We start from the raw sequence: 17,724 nt of genomic DNA on the forward strand, positions 1-17,724 counted from the left end.
TAAACTTAAGAAGGAAATTACATGCACAAATTAACGGGATACAAATCAATACCATGTCATGGGCATATTCAATCATGAAAATCCAAACATCACACAAAGAAACGCTTCTAGTCATGTGCGCCTTGACCAGCTAGCTTTGCTCATGCAAGGCGAGTACTACTCTTCTATCCAAGACTTGTCGGCTGCTATTGATGTTGTGGTGACAACCAGGAAGCAACTAGGCGTGATGGTGGCGCCGAATCGATACGTGTCTTCAACATCAACCATGGCTTGTACTTGGATAGGTCGAGGTGTATGGCTCGCGTCTTCTAACTATGTGGGGAAGTCACTATAGGGTGTCTCACCGGTGAGCCCATTGGTACGCCGACCACGTCGATTCGGAAGACGCCCATCAATGGCGAGTCGTGCATCATGGAAAAGAACACCACACTTCTCAAAACAACCCAACAACTCTTCCCCGCCTCTGCACCGTGGCTGTCATTTGCCTCCTACTTTTTTTTCAGATCGAAAGGAGGCCAACATAGGTCCCCGCCCATTTCACTCGTGAAACTAGGTGTATAGTCATAAGGTCTTACAACCAAATACAAGTTACAACGATAAGGTTTTAGAGCGCGACGGAATAACAAGCAATAACATTAGGAGCTTCGGAACTTCAGAGCTCAAGCCAACCTACGCTCTTTTGCGAGTGCCACCACCTTCGTCAGCTTCTCAAGTAAGATCAGGGAGGGATGAGATTACAGAGACAGCACTAGCCGCAAGCAGCTTCAGCCCATGAGAATGGAAGCTGCCATCATCGATGGAAACCGAAAGCATGGAGCAGCTACCAACTAGGGTTGCATCTTCCCTACTGCCACCTACTGCCTCTGCCATCTTCCCCTAGCATCATGGCAGTGCTCTTGTCCTTGTTGCGTCTCTTGAGGCAGTAAGTCATCAATTCACAATCTATAATACAACTCTTTTAATAAATTGCATCTTACTGCCCAATGAGAGGTGAGAGAATTGTATGCTAACTCTCTCGTCCCAACGTGAACCCTTTGCATGAGTTGTATGTTGATCTACATACAGCTTTATTCTTTTATCATTTTCTTATTTTGTCACATTATCACATGTTTTATATGTCATAACATATTTTACATGACAATTTTTAGCAACAAATGTATCTTGCAGCAATTGTAGGTAGTCTAAACGGGTCCAAAGGGTCGACAAGGATGCATGGCTGCTCGTGGGCGTCGCCATGAGTAGCGCGGAAACGTCCCATCTGGACCGTGAAAAATCTCTACGCGTCCCAGGTACCGCAACCCCGCCCCTCCGAAAAAAAAATCAGTGCCGGCACTCCCCTCGCCTCCTTCTCATAGCCCGGATTTGATCTCGACGACAACGCTTCCTCTCAGCCGTCGCCTACGCCTCGAGCTCCTCCTCCCCTCCAGCACTTGCCCCACGAGCTGCCCCGTCCCAACCCCGAGAGGCCGAGAGTACCGAAGCGAACTAGCGAAGTAGATGCATTCATCTTATTTCGGTGAACAATTCAAAAGTTACGAGTTGCTGAAGTTTCAGCATGAATTTATCCCAAAAATTGACTTTTTTTTCAAAGTTCCCTCTAATTCTGAAAAAAATCAATAAATAGTAACTGCTGGAAATTTCTTCTTGTTTCGGTAGGCAGTTCAAAGTTATGAACTTCACAACTTTCATGTCAGTTGGAAGAACTAATAAAACCGGCTCTTGCTGGTTTGCCCCTACAGTTGCCAGTAATTTACGTACCTCCTGCCATTCAGATAAAAATAGCTCTACTCTCTTCCCCGGTCCTCTGAGCCCGTATCGCTCCCCCTCTTCCTCTCTCTTCTGGAGATTAGGGTTAGCGCCGCCGCCGCCGCCCTCTCTTTGGCCGCCGGCGCACTTTCGCGTCGCCCCCCGCAGCCGCCCCACTCACCCCCGCTGAATCTCCCTTGCGTCCCCTCGCCGCCGCCCCCCTATCCGTTTCTCCCCGCCGCCGCTGCCCTTCGCAGATCCGCCGCCCGAGTTCTAGCTCGGACCACCTCGTCGCCGAAGCTGCTCCGTACGGATCGCCGTCCACCTTCGTCAAGCTCCTCCCGAACGCACCGGGACCTACTCCTCCAAAGGCTCGTGCCCTCTGCACCTCAGATTTCCACCGAGTCGCCCCCCGCACTGATCTGGAGGTAAAGCTGTGAACTTTGTTTGCTTTGACGCGAAAGTTATAACTTTGGTTGAATGGTTCGATTGCAGCAGTACACATGTGAATTATAGGCAGAATTCTTTTGATGATTTGATGTCAGCTGTACGCATGCGATTTGATGATTTTGTATGGTCAGATACATGGTCCTATATTAGATTTAAATCGTGCCGTCCCAAACCCTCCTCCCCCAAATCCTCAATCTGCTGTATTGGCCTTTGAATCCCCAAGTTTTCACCTCAGTCCTTGTATCCCCTAAATTCCCCTGTTTCTCCAATTCACTGCCGCCCATGTTCACCGCTGCTGTTGCACAATTCGTGTTATGGGCTGGAGATTAAGCTGGAATATCAAGCTAATAAGTTCGATCAGCACCATCAGTGCAAGCCCCAATCCATCCCGATACACAATTTTCTAAGCCGAGCAGTGCATTTTTCAAGCAATTGTAGAAATCCTCTAGAACTCTGCTCTTGGAATTTACCACATGAAATCGTCAGGTTACTCACGTGGTCTTAACTTGCATGCAGCAATTTTAATTCGAGTCACTAGTATTTTCATGAAGGATTCGTATACTGTAGCTCGTTATCCTTGTAAATGAAGGGGAATGCGTCGATACACTGTGATTATTAAAACCCTTTTCTTTGTTATAGTATCATCTGCATCTTATAAAGTTGAATTACTGTGCTCCCATGAAAGACAGGCAGTTCAAAGCTGTATGGACATGTGGCTATTTCCCCTTTGTTGTAATTATTCTACCAGACTAGCACTCTTCCTTTGTATGTCAAGTTGACCGGTGTCCTTTAATGTTCCATGTCAATATAAAGTTTGAACTCTTCACAGCCCTTACTTTTATGTATGCATATGATGTCATGTTTGCAAGGGTGACATTATATATCCCACTTTGCCAGGTTTATTAGAAGAAAAGAGGGAATCATACATGGATATCATGCAGACAAGTGACTCTTCACATCATGGAATTGTAGAAAACAGCCCTTATAGAATTCCCTATGATAGACATGTGGAAGGTGGCCAACTTGGCGCTTCATGGTATTTTAGTAGAAAAGAAATAGAGGAGAATTCCCTTTCAAGGAGAGATGGGATTGATCTGAAGAAGGAATCTTACCTTCGCAAGTCATACTGCACTTTCCTTCAGGATTTTGGGATGAGGCTTAAAGTGTAAGGCCATGAATATATTTTTCAACTTGTTTTCATGGGAAATATAATACTCCCTCTGACCCATATTACTTGTCTCAGATTTAGTACAAAGTTGTACTAAATCAGTGACAAGTAATCCGGCTGGAGTGAGTAGCAGTTTTAGCTGTATTATTTGAATCTTACCTGTTCATATTAAGTTTGTGTAGAGCTTAGTTCCTTTTAAGAAGCTTTTGTTTCTTTCTCATTTCCCTGTTAACAATATTCGAAATACTTTATGATTGATGTCATTCTTGTTTTATTTTCCAAATCCAAGGGAAGTCCAGTGCACACCTAAAGCATAAATGAACATTCTATTGGTGACAGTTATTGTATTGTAGTGTACCTGGCTGCATTCCATACCCTTGGCTACCCCTTCGCGGACAGAACATTAGGACCCTTTGTAGTTTGAAACCAAATGCTGCCTCAGTTTTTGCACCCCTCGAGACAAGTTTGACCAAGTTAGGCTAGTGTTTCGTTTATCGCCACAGCTTAGGCATGCTAAACTTTTTTTTCAGCTGGGTCTCAAATGACATAGACATATGCTCTGTCGCAAGGTATATTTAGGCAGGCTAAGATCTGGTACTCCCTCCGATCCATATTACTTGTCAAAATATTACATGTATTTAGACGCTTTTTAAACATACATACATCCATATTTGGGCGAATTTGAGACAAGTAATATGGATCGGAGGGAGTACCATTTTTCACTGAGACAAGCAAAAATATCTCACATGATCAGGCATTCTTTGGATGTGAATCAAGCAGGCCTTTTGTGGAAAAACAAACACTGTGAGGAACCTTTGTAATGATATTATGGATGCAAATGTACTTAGAAGATTACTGACATTACCTTTGGTGATTCAAGGAATAGGGTGTGTAGGTTTCAAAGAAAAGTAGAATGGCCTTTTAGTTGTAGGTTGCCAAGCATGCCAACTGATCAAGTGTCAGTTTAATCATTCGCCTGTCCAGATTTGCTTGTCTTGTTTTTCCTGGTATTTACTTGATTATATTGAACAACTGTTGTTATTTAATCAAGCAACATCTGTACTATATTAGATATTTATGATTGATGACCTGCCGAGTTTTTCTTCTGCCTAAGCATTCCTGAGCACTTCTATGCTTTAGATGTTTAGTTTGTTCATTGAATTTTAGCCATACTCCATGTAGATTGTGAGCTTTGTGTTAACTTTGTTTTCTATGATAACACCTAGAGATGATCTTGTAGTAATATTGATTCAATAATTTGATGGCAATGCTGTCAATTATGAAGCCATGGCTTTTTGTGTTCTGCTGAGAAATATGGCTGCACATGCCTGTGAACTCAGTGAAATTTATGTTTGAAAAGTTGCTAGATATGCATGTGACCACATAACTCCTGTTCATTTATCCCCATTAAAACAGGTTTATGTTTTCTTCGTAAGCACATGGCTTTGTCAGGAATAACTTAACATATGGCCTTGGAAGGGTCACTTGTTCTTGTCGGGCATGCAACAACCGGTGATGAAATCCTTGTTTTAAGTAGAACAGGAAATACACAACTCTGTTTAGTATAACTTAGGCCTTTATGTGTCCTTAGAACAATTGTAGCACTAATGTTTATGGAGCAATAAAGATCCCTTTATATCACTGCATGAACTATGCTCTTCTGGCATGGGATAGTTCTTTATAGTAATTGTTTTCCATCTTGTGATGAATGGCTTTATAATGTAGGCCTCAAGTGACAATTGCTACAGCTATAGTATTCTGTCATCGTTTCTTTCTCCGTCAATCTCATGCCAAAAATGATAGACGGGTAAGCCTTGCTGAATCCGTATGGGCCTGTACATGTTTGTTGTCAGACAACATACTTTCTACTTTATCTGTAAATCAAGAGAAGTGTTTGCTGTCACTTGTAAACCATATATTTTATTGGATTCCATGTTTGGTGAATTTTGTTTTGGCTCTGCAGAAAAGACATGAATGTTAAAATTTTGGGTAGTGTAAGCATAGATCATGCTACTTGCAGTTTTTTATTTGTTAGGAGTAGCATGTTTTTAATTTTTTATACAAGTGCTCATTGCAAGTTGTGAATGTAAGTTCATTATAATCTGCAGACGATAGCCACAGTTTGCATGTTCTTGGCGGGCAAAGTTGAAGAAACACCCAGACCCCTGAAGGATGTCATACTCATTTCTTACGAGATCATACACAAAAAGGATCCTGCTGCAGTCGCTCGAATTAAGCAGAAGGTGAAGTATTTTACTGTGAACATTTTCTCGATATTCCTTATGTAGTTGCCAGAGCTATCTTTGTGTACCCTCATTCATAAAGCTACAAGTTTTTTGTTTATAGTCAATGCATTTTTATACCCTGATCACTGTGACAAGAATGGACGCTGAGGCTATTTTTGTGTTGTTTTGTGCAGGAAGTGTATGAACAACAGAAGGAACTTCTTTTAATTGGGGAGCGAGCTGTGCTTGTAACACTTGGTTTTGACCTGAATGTGCACCACCCGTACAAGCCCTTGGTTGAAGCAATAAAAAAATTCAAGGTTGCTCAAAATGCACTTGCTCAAGTTGCCTGGAATTTTGTCAACGATGGGTATGCTAAATTACACTTACATCCTTACAAAAATAGTAATCCCCGATTATGCCTATTTACTACGCCTTAAAAGGGGTGTACAGGCTACGAACTTCGCTCTGCCTGCAATTTAAGCCCCATCATATTGCGGCCGGGGCAATCTTCCTTGCTGCGAAGTTCCTCAAAGTCAAGCTTCCAGCAGATGGCGAGAAGGTCTGGTGGCAAGAGTTTGATGTAACTCCACGGCAGTTGGAAGGTTGGTCTCTAGATATGAAGTCAGTAGTGTGTAATTGCACTATTCAATCTTGTAAGGATAGTATTTCATGTCCTCGCAAGTAGTAGTATTTGGTGTGATGCTTTAGTTGTCTAGGAGCCCATGAGAACTGGATGGACCGGAAATTCATCAATTTATCAAAAAAATGATGGTGGAGCTAGGTTGGTTAGGTCAAAGACACACGTTGTTGCGAGATAAGCACAAGGGATTCTTGAGTATTAGTGTTCTGGGATATACAAGGGAATGCCATGTACAGGAATGTAATGTTAGGTTCAGGAACTTGTATTGACTAGCCTTTATGGATCCTGAAATATTTTGGTTAGCGTTGACTCTTCAGTTAGGTATCATTTGTACTGTACAGGAAATTAGCTTATTAGTGGCATCACAAACTGGTACAAATTGGACAATACCATCGGACATGAGGATGACATGTGGAGCCTGAAGCCACATATTAATATTATTGCTCATTTTTATACCTATTTACTATGACTAATACTCCATCCATCCCATATTAAGTATCGCAACTTTGCATGTATGGAGATGCGTTTTAGTGTATAGGTACATGCGTATCTAGAAAAAGTTGCGACACTTTCTCCATTTTCTGCCATGGTTACCTTTGTAGTTTCATTGTTCTTTTTTGTGAAGTTACAAACGAAGGACCCATTCTTATATTAATTGTGACTGTTCTTTGCAGAGGTTAGCAACCAAATGTTGGAGCTCTACGAGCAAAACCGTGTTGGCCCACCACCATCGCAAGGGAATGACACTGAAGGCAGCTCCGTAAGTATGGCTATTCAGCGTACTCCTGGGAAAGCTGCTAGTGCTGTTGAGGACCCTCCTGCTCATGAAAGTCATCAAACACCCAGACAGTCGAGCATGCCAGGCCGTCATGGATATGACCACCCTCACCCTGAAAAACAAAACTCAAACCAGAGGATACCCCAGAATGAAGGAAGGGATGGTAGTGCCAATAGCAGTGAAGGCGCCAATATGTCATCGTCAATGATGGATGCAATGAAGAAGATAGACAAGGACAAGGTGAAAGCTGCGCTCGAGAAACGGAGGAAATCAAAAGGTGATGCTGGCAGGAAGGTTGACTTCATGGATGATGATGACTTAATTGAGAGGGAGCTGGAACATGGAGTGGAATTGGCAGCAGAGGATGATAAAAAGCATGACAGAAGGCCACATCCCTCGCACCGGGAGGATCATCAGAACATGGCCCGCCCGGCAGAGAACACTGAAGAGGGCGAGCTGTCCATGGACAGTCAGGAATATCGTTCTCCTGAGCTTGACAACCGAAAGAGGAAGGACACCCACGAGCACAGGAACTATGACCGCGGCGAGAGGGACCTCAAAAGGCTAAGGTCATGAAAGCAAGCATTCATCGTCGTCACCCTGGGGAGTGCGATCAGCAGAGCAGTGGCGCCGTCTTACGAAACGCGTGTGAAACCTAATTTTTTCCATCGCGGGAGCACTCTATAAGCCTATTTGCTATGTTGGGAGATTTGAACTGTAATGTACTGTAGATTGAGAAAGATTGTTTCCCCCAGGGAGTGTATACATGCTCCGGCGATAATATTATTATGAAACATTGTTTAGCAGGTTCGTAGATGTTAGTATTATATAGTATATCGGCAATAGGGCACCGATAATAAGCAAATTTAGGCTTGGTTTATTACTTTTAAGCAAGTGTTTGGAGCAAGCATGAAGCGATAGAGAAAATAATTAAAACACCCAGGAACTGTAAACATACCCAGCTCTGGAATTGACTATCGATCGAGCTCCATTAGCCAGGTATCAATTGCCTGGGTGGAAAAAGAGTCTGCAGCTTCATTGGGGTGCTACGTTGATCGCACCGGGCTTTGGGCCTTGGGAAGCGCAGACGAACATGGCCCATGGGGTTGCTTCTGCTGGTGCCGCGCGTGCTGCTGATGAGGCATAAGGTAGGAATCCTTTTTTTTTTTTTTGAGAGAGGAAAATTTGAAGGTTACCCATTCATGCAAGCCATTTCATGTGGAAACATGTGATGGCTTATGGTGTATCGTGCCAATGGTTGCTAGATCACGAACCCGACTTTGTGGATCCATCCTTGTCTGTACTTGGACCTGAGCTGAATCAGGCGCCTGCCCCCACTCTGCAAGGCTGCAAGACGGGCGGTGGCCTGCCTCCAACAGCGAGCCCCCCTACCCTGGTCTTTTCCAAAGCTCAAGCCTGCCATCCTGCTGCCTTGCGCCAGAACCTTGACTACTTTGCGTGACACTACATTGAATCGCTTCTGGAATCAAAAGTAACATGTCCACAAGCTCACAGACTTTCGGGCTCCACTCCCGCGACTCTTTGGCTAGGGATCGCCAACACAAGGTTGGCTTTATTCGGTTACGAACAAACAGCCTTCGTAGCACGCCCTTTCACTGCGCTCGTGTCTCCGCCCGTTCTTCTTTCTCCCAATCCTCCGCCGCACCGCCGGAGACAGAACACAAACAGCACGCGCGCGACGCGATGCCTTCCTCCTCCAGCGTCGACCCGGAGCCGGCCGCCGCCGCCGCGGAGTACTTCCCATCGACCCTGCGCACGCAGGCCGAGGTGGACGCGGTCTGCAGGATGCACGGCGTCGACCCCGCGCTCTTCACCGCACCCCCCGCCGGTGCCGACCAGCGCGCGAGCTCGCCGCCCCCGCCGTCCTCCGTGTGCGTGTACGCGGACGCGCTGGAGGCCGGGATGCGCGTCCCGCTGCACGCCTTCTTCTCCGGCGCGCCCGCCCACTTCGGCCTCGCGCCGACGCAGCTCTCGCCCAACGGCTGGCGCATCATGGCCGGCTTCGTCGTGGTCTGCCGCCACGCCGGCCTGCCCCCTTCCCTCGCCGTCTTCCGCACCTTCTTCGCGCTATGCAAGAGATCCTCCGGCTGGTACTTCTTCCGCTCCAAGAAATCCTCCGGCCTGCGCTTCGCCGGCACGCGGTGCGCTAATATGGACATGGACTGGAAAACCCGCTTCTTCTTCCTCTCGTCGCCCGCGCCGTGGCCCTGCCCCGTGGAGTGGGTCGTGCCGTCCGAGACCTCCTTCAAGGATCCCATGCTCACGCCTGAGGAGAAGGGTTGGGCCGCGAAGCTGCTGCTTGCTCATGGCGGCGCCGCCATTGACTTCAGGACCTATCTTTGCGAGACCAACCTTGCCGCCGCCATGGTAACCGCCGCACTGCTGCCGATGCCTTCTTCTGCTCGTGCTGCAGCCAGTTTTTCTTCCAGAGGTAAACATCCAAATCTCTCCTTGATGTTGATTGCCGTGCCTTACCGTTGCGTCTTTCTCAGGGATGGATTCCTCGGTCTATGACACGATGGAGAAGATGACAACAGAGCCGGGCCTTGCCGGAGCGTGGTGGTCGTCGTCGTTGGGTTTGTGCGGGAAGAAGAGGAGTCTGCAGGAAGCCAACGGCGAGGAGAGCATGTCCCTTTCTGTCCCCAACACGCCTCCTGCCGCTGATGGCTTCTCGGCGCCACCGGATTTCTCGTACCGTGTCTACGCGCTGGAGCTGGGGGAGAGGCTGGTGGCGCGATGTGCCGAGGTCGCCGCTCTGCGGAAGAAGCTGGGGCCGGAGCTGGAGAAGTTGAAGGCCGAAGTCTCCACGGCGAGGCAGCTGGTGGGGACGGAGCTGGAGAACGCGAAGTCGGAGCTCGCCAGGCGACGGAGGCCGTGCTGGACAAAGTGAAGGCCGAGCTCGCCGCGACGAAGCGAGCAGCGAAGGCCGAGCTGTCCGCGACGAAGCAGGCGACGGAGGCCGAGCTGGAGAAGGTGAAGGCCGAGCTCGCCGCGACGAAGCGGGCGGCGGAGGCGGTGCGGCAGTTCTTGGGATCCGCGGAGCACGTGCGGCGGCGCGCCCAGCACGCGCTTGAGGGGTACGAGCGCTGGCGGCGCACGAGCACGGCGCGCTCCGGCTCAACCCGCGCCTCGCCGCCGCCGGCCGCCCGCCTGTCTTGACGTGCTGCTTGATTGGCTTCATGGTTGAGTGCATGAGATTGTTCTAGAGATTGCATTGGTCCGAGAATGTGTTCGATAGGCATGCAGGGCACAAGTGGTTCAGCAAGGAATGCTGTATGCGCGCACCGAAATTTTGAATCTTTATGTTGGGATCTGATTTAGTACTGTAATTCTCAAAAAAATGATCTGACTTAGTAACATCGAAGTAAGATCTTTATTTTGGTGCATTAGAATACCGGGTTTTGTTCATACGAAACTCGTGTGAATTTTAGTTAGAGATAAGTTGATTGCTCAGCCATTGGATTTAGATTTTCTTTTAAGATTTGGGACGTGGATGGAGGGGAGGGGTAAATGACGTCCAAATATTTATCCGATAGATTTGATAATATCAACTGAGGTTTAAGAATTATTTTTCTTACATATTAGTCGCCTCAGATATAACCTCACCAATATTATGTTGGGTGACTATAATTCAAGCTCTTGAATTTTTTAGCAAAATGCTTAAATCTTTAGTTGATAGTGTCAGATCTGTCGGATGAGTATCTGGACGTCATTCATGCTAAATGTCAGACGTATAGATGGCAATGGGTACCCGCTCGCCGAATATCCGACGGGTCTAGACCCGATTAGCATACGGATCTGGTAAAGAATTGGACCTGATTAGCACTTGAGCTGGGCTGCTGTTGTGTTCTTTGATGGCTGAAAATTGTGTGCTTTTGTCCCTTCCATGGTGCTGCAGTGCTGCTGCTGCTGTGTTCTCTGAAGCCTGAACATTGGATTTATCATGTATAAAACTATGAACTAGTGTGTGTGCTGTGTGAATGTGTCATGGTTGATGTGCTACTTCTGTCGGTGTCTATGGATGAATTTGTGATGGATGAATGATGAAACCTGATGCTTGCTGTCATTTTGTTGTATATTTATGCTGTATGTTTTTGCTGTCATTTCTGTCATTTTTGCTATTATGTTGCTGTCATTTTGTTATGCTGACGACTATGCTGCTCTCAGGTCGGGTATACCCGACGGGTACCCGAGACCCGATCAGGGCCAGGTCTAGGAATTTTTTGGATCCGATGCCGAGTCCGAGACTAGGTCGCGGGGCAGGTGGCCGGGTCCGGGTCAGGGCAAGTCTGGTATGCCCCGACCCGGACTTGAACCTGCCGGGTGCCATCCGGAGTCACGCGACTTAGATATAGCGAAACAATAAAATATTTTCTCACAAAATTGGCATATGCTTGCATTTTACTGGCAAAAATTTAAAATTTTGATTTTTTTTAATTTTTCATTTTAATTTTGAGATCTGATTTAGCAAGAGTATGTGCAGATACATGAACATAAAAATTAGCATATTTTGCATTTTATTTTTCATTTTAATTGTCATATTTTGCATTTTATTTTTTATTTCCAAACTATTTTTGTGCAGATAAATGAACATAAAAATGTCATTTCAATGTTTTCTCTCACAAACATCAAAATGTCATTTCAATGGAAATTTATAACCACGTGGATACATGAACATTAGTATGTGTAAATGTTTGGAAATGTTTTTTGAGTGAATTCCAATTTTAACCCTCAAGGTTCACTTTTTTTACAGCTTTGATCCCATTTAATAAAAAATTTCGTTTTTGACCCCATTTAGAAAAAGTTTTGCCACAAATGACCCCATTTAATAATTTGACTTTAATTCTTTACTGCCATGACACCTTGACCTGCACTCCCTCCATTTCACAAAGAATGACGCTCACGCTTTTCGAGATCGAACTTTGACCAACGATTAGACCAATTGTATGTAGATTATGTGTTACAAATTTATATTGTTGGAAAGGTTTTTAAAATACGAATCTAATGATATAATTTTTGTAACACATAACCCTCAAATCATTAGTCTAATTGTTGGTCAAAACAAAATTTTAAAATACGTGCGTGCCATTCTTTGTGAAATGGAGTGAGTAGCATGTACATCCTTTCACGTGCCGGCCGCGAGCATGCCTTATGGCGACGCTCTGTGACAACTCGCAGGCGCTGATCGAGCTGCAGCGCACGCGTGCCGAGCTGAGCAGGGCTCGGTTGGTGCGAGCACGCCGTCGGTGAGTCGAGCCAGGCTCGGCCCGAAGGCCAAACTAACGAGCTGCTTCTGGCGGTTTGGCGGGGTCCAGTTCGAGCTGGCTTGAGAGCTAGTGCGTGTGGGAAGCAAGTGCAGGCGGCAGGCCGGCAGGGGGGTTTCAGCAGCGGCCAACGTGTGGGAAGTAAGTGAAACGTGAGGTCAAAAATGGAATTCCCAGATGTTTTTTATACTTCCTTTTCCATTAGACTAACCCGAATCGATCTCAAGCCGACCCATTTTCAGTACGAAATTAGTTGCGGAGAATGATAGACATGGCAGCTTCCCGCACCCATATATTGATCATCGTCGACAAATTGTCCATCGAAGCGAAATCGAGCAACCAAATACAAATTCACCGTGTGTTTTCGAGCAACCAAATACACTCGTCACGGCGAGCTCGGCCTTCACCTTCTCCAGTGTCCTTACTAGCCAACGAGATTGTCAATACATCATGGTTTTAAATAGCGCGCCTTTTGGATCACCTCTGCTAAAGTTATGCACTTTTAGCGCTAAATAAAAAATGTCGCTAATAGCTCGCTAAAATGCGCTAAAACGCTAAATTGGGCCAGAAAATAGCGCTATTTCTCCCGCTAAGCCCCAAAATTTCTTGATTTGAATTTGGAAGTTGCACCTAGTTATGTAATATGCACTTATGCAATCCTTTTATTGCTACAATCATCATGGTTATTCAATAAAAGTTTGTATCATTCAATTTCTGGTCATATTGTTTTTGATGATATGAATATATGATGACTAATTTTCATGAAAAATTTCTTATTTATGAGAAAAACGCTAAATGGCTTAGCGCCGCTATAGCTTTTTTAGCAGCTGGAAAATGCCACCGCTAAGAAGCATAACCCGCTATTTAAAACTATGCAACACATACACTCGAAACTTTCCTAGATGAGTAAAATACACCCGCGGTCCTAATATTATTGACGAGGTGTCAAGTTAGTCCTAAAATTACTAAATTGCATATTTAGATCCTATCTTATAGTTTGAAACAGAGAGTACTGCCATCAGTAGTACTAAGCATTATGCAAATACATGTTCAAGAAAAATATAGTCAGCATACTGCCCAAACAGGATGTCAATAGCTCTCTGACATCCATCCTCCGAGCCCAAGAAGGCACACAACAAAATTAGAAATGCATATATCAATGATATCGGTATTCATATGAATGCGGAAAACATGGAGATACTTATATATACATCAGGATTAATCATGATGAACACTGCTCAAACATATAGACCTGTATTCATTTGGTTGTTTTTTTAATAAGCATGTTAAAAATAGTACGTTCTCCTTCAAATAAACTGTAACATCACCAATTCAAGCACTAATGAGCCTAGTACCCGAAGATGTGCAGTGCAGTAGTTTTCATGAACAATTACTTTTCGATAAAAAAGAGGAATAATATTTTTATAAAGGCACCAATATTATACGTTTGTTGTTATTTTGGTAAGTAAGTAATGTTGTGTGAAAACCACCATACTAATATTATATGTTTTCAGTATCATTTATCCTCACTCAAGAAGTCACTGGTTTCAGGCTATTCGTGCATTCATACTACACCATAGGAAAATTACTCTGGAGAATAAGTCTTAAGTATACAGGAAGGCAATCGGTGAAGAAGAGTGCACCGTCATATACTTTTATGTTGTCAACTCACCAAAGATAACAATAGCCTGCTGTTTTTAAATTCTGATCAACATCTATATAGTTTGGATGTTAAATGCAAGTACTCTCTCTCTCTCATAATATCAAACCCTCTGTATAAGTGAAGAACACACCAAGTAAGTTCTACTCAGGTGTAGACCATAGGAATTGAATGGAAAGAAAAAGAGAATTTGGAACTAAACTATCAAACAACAATGACTTACCTTCCTTTTAAAGCTACCAAATGTACTTGTGATTCACCGACTGATAAAGGGTGACATAATCCACGCCTCACATTAATATTATGTCGACATGATACTACCATCCATGTTAAATCTGAAAAGAACACGATGATTATGAGAAACCAAGTGACACTGACATCCTTAATTATAACATGCTATGACATGAAAAACAGTGTGCCTCCAAAACTATAGTAGTATGTATCAAATATCTGCAATGATTGTTGCTCCTAGTCACACAATATATACCGAGGAAGAACTAAATACTTTGACCTGTTTGCAGGCACTAAGAACTCACCTAATATGCCTACATGATCAAGTATACATACATGAGCACGGATTATTGCACATAAATCCATTATATATACGGGAATACTTAAACAACCATCACTATTTAGTACTCCCTCGGATCCTAAATTCTTGACTCAAATTTGCCCAAATATGGATGTGTCTATTCTTAAAAAGCGTCTAGATACATGTAATATTTCGACAACAATTTAGGATCGGAAGGAGTACATCCTAATATACCTGCTTGCATATATACATGATTATCAAATATCCTATATGGGTTTACAATATTGCGCACAAATCCAGTATAAGTGAATAGTCAAATAACAATCTTTATTTGTTACTTAGGACATATGTAAAGTATTTTTGTTTCTTTATGACTATCCATTGTTTTTTCAGGCTATTCATATGTTGATTCTTCATAACTGTGTGGTGATATTGTTCAGATCTTGTCATTCAAATAAATTTTTTTAAAATATATGCAGCAATACGTACTGCGTATCTCTATCCATCCATAGACAGTAGTATTAGTTAGGTCCGTAGATCAACCATGAATGTACCCAGAAAATGCATGCGATGGTGCATACACAGGTCGAGTAGAGAACCTTCAGGTAATATTTAAACACGTGTTTTCTCCTTGTGGCAAATTCAAATAAAAAAATGCACACATAAATCAAATTCAAACGGATCAACTGGAGGATGCAATTTTTACTGAATTTTCGATGTCATATCTGTAGACATCACTTGTGGCAATAAGAATCTGCATAAGGCAACCATAAATGATTCAACATTGCATAATTCTGCATCAGCGGAACAGTAGGCATTAAATTCAGAGTTCTAAAAGGAAGGAAGAAACAGCCGCATCATTTTGCTGGATTACTACAATGATGTACACCAATGGCCTAAGCAAAAGTAATTAAGCATAAAGTGATATGTGATACATGTGAAATACTATGGTATCTGCAAACTACATCAAAGTACAAAGAGTAGAAGATAAAGATGAAGTAAAGTTGAATCAAGGTTAACTAATCATGCATCAACGGTAACCATTAAATTTTAAGAATTAAGAGGGAAGTAGTAGACAACTGCATAGCTTGGTAGAACATTGTGCAATGACGGTCGACCATACCTCGTATGCTAGGACCAGCAGCGTGGCAGCGCCACGACAGAGCGCAAGGCATGTGCCAAGGAAGAGACCAGATGATGAAGGGGAGCGACCGCGTGAGCGCGACGCTGCAAAAGAGGAGCAGTTGGAGGTTCTTGCCGAAAAAAATAGAAAGAAAAGGAGATTATTCGTCTCAAATCTGGTCATGTATCATGAAAGGAAGAGCAATGATATGATATTAAGATGTTTGAAAAGAAAACCTATTGGATGTTGCTACTGATCGAAGAGAGGTTAGCCGAACAGATAACATGCTCCACTAATAAACAATATGTTTCAGTCCGTACGTGTCTCTTGAGGTTGTTGTCCGCTTCACTTTACAAAGCAAAATGCATGTACAGTAAGGTCATTATATATTCATGCATTTGTGAAAACCTGTATACAAAGTATGCAGATGAAGTTTGTAAAACATAATGCAATATAGGCTTGTATTAATGGTTCTTGACTGAACGGAAGGTAGATTACAACTAAATTAAGCATTGACTCAATAGATAGTCAATTAAATCACTCCTAGCTATGAAGTTAATCCTAATTGTAGGAACCTGATTTCCAAGCCTGAAATTCGAACCTATATTGCTTCATTAATAGAGTTGTGGAAACTCACAGGCCGTAGCAATTTTGCTTGAGATTTTGACCACTTAGAAAGTTACAATCGATGATATTGTACCCGCTTTAATTACCTGAATCAAATATGGAGTTTTAGAAGCATTAATTTGCATGTCTAATATACGTTAACTGAATATAACATCAAGATAGTTGGCTGTGACCGCCCCATTTGATCAACTAGGTGATTCCCCGCACGTTGCCGCGGAAAATTCTATATGCATGTCTGGATATGATGTTAGGAACAAATGATAATAATATGATTTAGTGCAAAAGAAATATGAATATTTTAGGACAAAATGACTTTATCATACATAACACATATGCAACAAAACAATAAAAGTAATTTTGATGTACATGAACATACAACTTCAGAGAAACCGAAAAGTGAAACTTCATCAACCTGAATATTTGCATATCTTAGAAAATTGACATATATATCATGAAAACATTTGTACTTGGTGAACTATTTAATATGAAAGTGAAAAATATTAGGTGTCAAAATATTAAATCATCGAAGGGACCACCAAAATGGATTTCTAGTGGTCTACAACAAATGATGTGAATGGTGATATGGACAATTTGCATGCTTATGATGTGAATGATGTGGATGGTGATGTTGACACCTTGCATGTGAAACTTGAAAACATTAATTGCAATTAGATTATATAAATGACCAATATAACGATGAAACAAAAATCTACAATTCTACAAAACATTACTCCATACAATAGTATTAAACATACATGTATATATTCCATACAATGAGTGATGTGACTAAACAGTCCTTTCATTGGTTCAGAAATTAACACCAGCAAACAAAGCCTATGGTTTTGCTTCAATAGTTTCACCAGCTCTTGGTGTCACAAAAAAAATTAGTACAACTATCTTAGGAAGGTGACCTAATCAGTGAAGAAAGACACCTTAGTACGTTATATTTCATCAAAGGAATGGATGACACAAATTGGGCATGCAATGTGATTCTAAAACAATTAACAGGAAAGTTCATCTTCATCCATATAAATTGTATAACTGAAATGATGTGCTAGCTCCTTAGATCTACTACAAATGCGGTAAAGAACAACTGGAGCAAGGGTGATGAATAGTACATGAGAACAAAGTACTGGCAGATCTTTGACATAAAAAAAACCAATTTTACGAAAGCTTTCATATCCTGCAAAATAAACCAATTAGCAAGTGCAGTTAGGCAGTGTGGTAAATTACAGAGGAAGAACACCTTGCTGTGCACGTGGATGCTCACATATCCAAGATGAGATTAGGTCGATCATTACTCATGAGATAATGTAGAACATCTCCAGGATGAAAGGATGGAGTGAAAGAAGAAATAGGCTCCGAAGAGCTTCGTCTTTGGCGCCATGCAGGGCTTAACAGTGTCCTGGGTCTAGAATGATTGCTTTTCTTTTTTTCCACCAGGTCCGGCCTCCCGACTCTGTTCTCTCTGAAACCGATGTATCCTC

The 17,724-nt window shown here is 43.1% G+C and overlaps 2 protein-coding genes across 2 annotated transcripts; both read left to right on the forward strand.

Moving 5' to 3' along the window:
* The first annotated feature begins 1,811 nt into the window (after positions 1 to 1,811).
* On the forward strand, positions 1,812 to 7,824 carry LOC100829376 (cyclin-T1-3). Its single transcript, XM_003564156.3, has 7 exons — positions 1,812 to 2,174; positions 3,094 to 3,361; positions 5,090 to 5,171; positions 5,473 to 5,607; positions 5,784 to 5,959; positions 6,043 to 6,194; positions 6,907 to 7,824. Exons 2-7 carry the CDS (start codon positions 3,123 to 3,125, stop codon positions 7,584 to 7,586), a joined length of 1,464 nt encoding a protein of 487 aa, XP_003564204.1. The 5' UTR covers positions 1,812 to 2,174; positions 3,094 to 3,122; the 3' UTR covers positions 7,587 to 7,824.
* A 308-nt stretch (positions 7,825 to 8,132) lies between these two features.
* Positions 8,133 to 10,420, forward strand: LOC106865759. Its single transcript, XM_014896528.2, has 2 exons — positions 8,133 to 9,462; positions 9,524 to 10,420. Exons 1-2 carry the CDS (start codon positions 8,508 to 8,510, stop codon positions 9,919 to 9,921), a joined length of 1,353 nt encoding a protein of 450 aa, XP_014752014.2. The 5' UTR covers positions 8,133 to 8,507; the 3' UTR covers positions 9,922 to 10,420.
* Positions 10,421 to 17,724: the final 7,304 nt, after the last annotated feature.

The sequence above is a fragment of the Brachypodium distachyon genome, chromosome 1, assembly GCF_000005505.3.
Source record: "Brachypodium distachyon strain Bd21 chromosome 1, Brachypodium_distachyon_v3.0, whole genome shotgun sequence".
NCBI lineage: Eukaryota > Viridiplantae > Streptophyta > Magnoliopsida > Poales > Poaceae > Brachypodium > Brachypodium distachyon.

Excerpts from the sequence above, each read along its gene's own strand:
- LOC100829376 (XM_003564156.3), top strand. The coding sequence starts at position 3,123 with ATGGATATCATGCAGACAAGTGACTCTTCACATCATGGAATTGTAGAA. Across the intron at positions 5,608-5,783 it reads TCGCTCGAATTAAGCAGAAG|GAAGTGTATGAACAACAGAA; the intron begins GTGAAGTATTTT and ends TGTTTTGTGCAG. Across the intron at positions 5,960-6,042 it reads TGGAATTTTGTCAACGATGG|GCTACGAACTTCGCTCTGCC; the intron begins GTATGCTAAATT and ends AGGGGTGTACAG.
- LOC106865759 (XM_014896528.2), top strand. The coding sequence starts at position 8,508 with ATGTCCACAAGCTCACAGACTTTCGGGCTCCACTCCCGCGACTCTTTG. Across the intron at positions 9,463-9,523 it reads AGCCAGTTTTTCTTCCAGAG|GGATGGATTCCTCGGTCTAT; the intron begins GTAAACATCCAA and ends CGTCTTTCTCAG.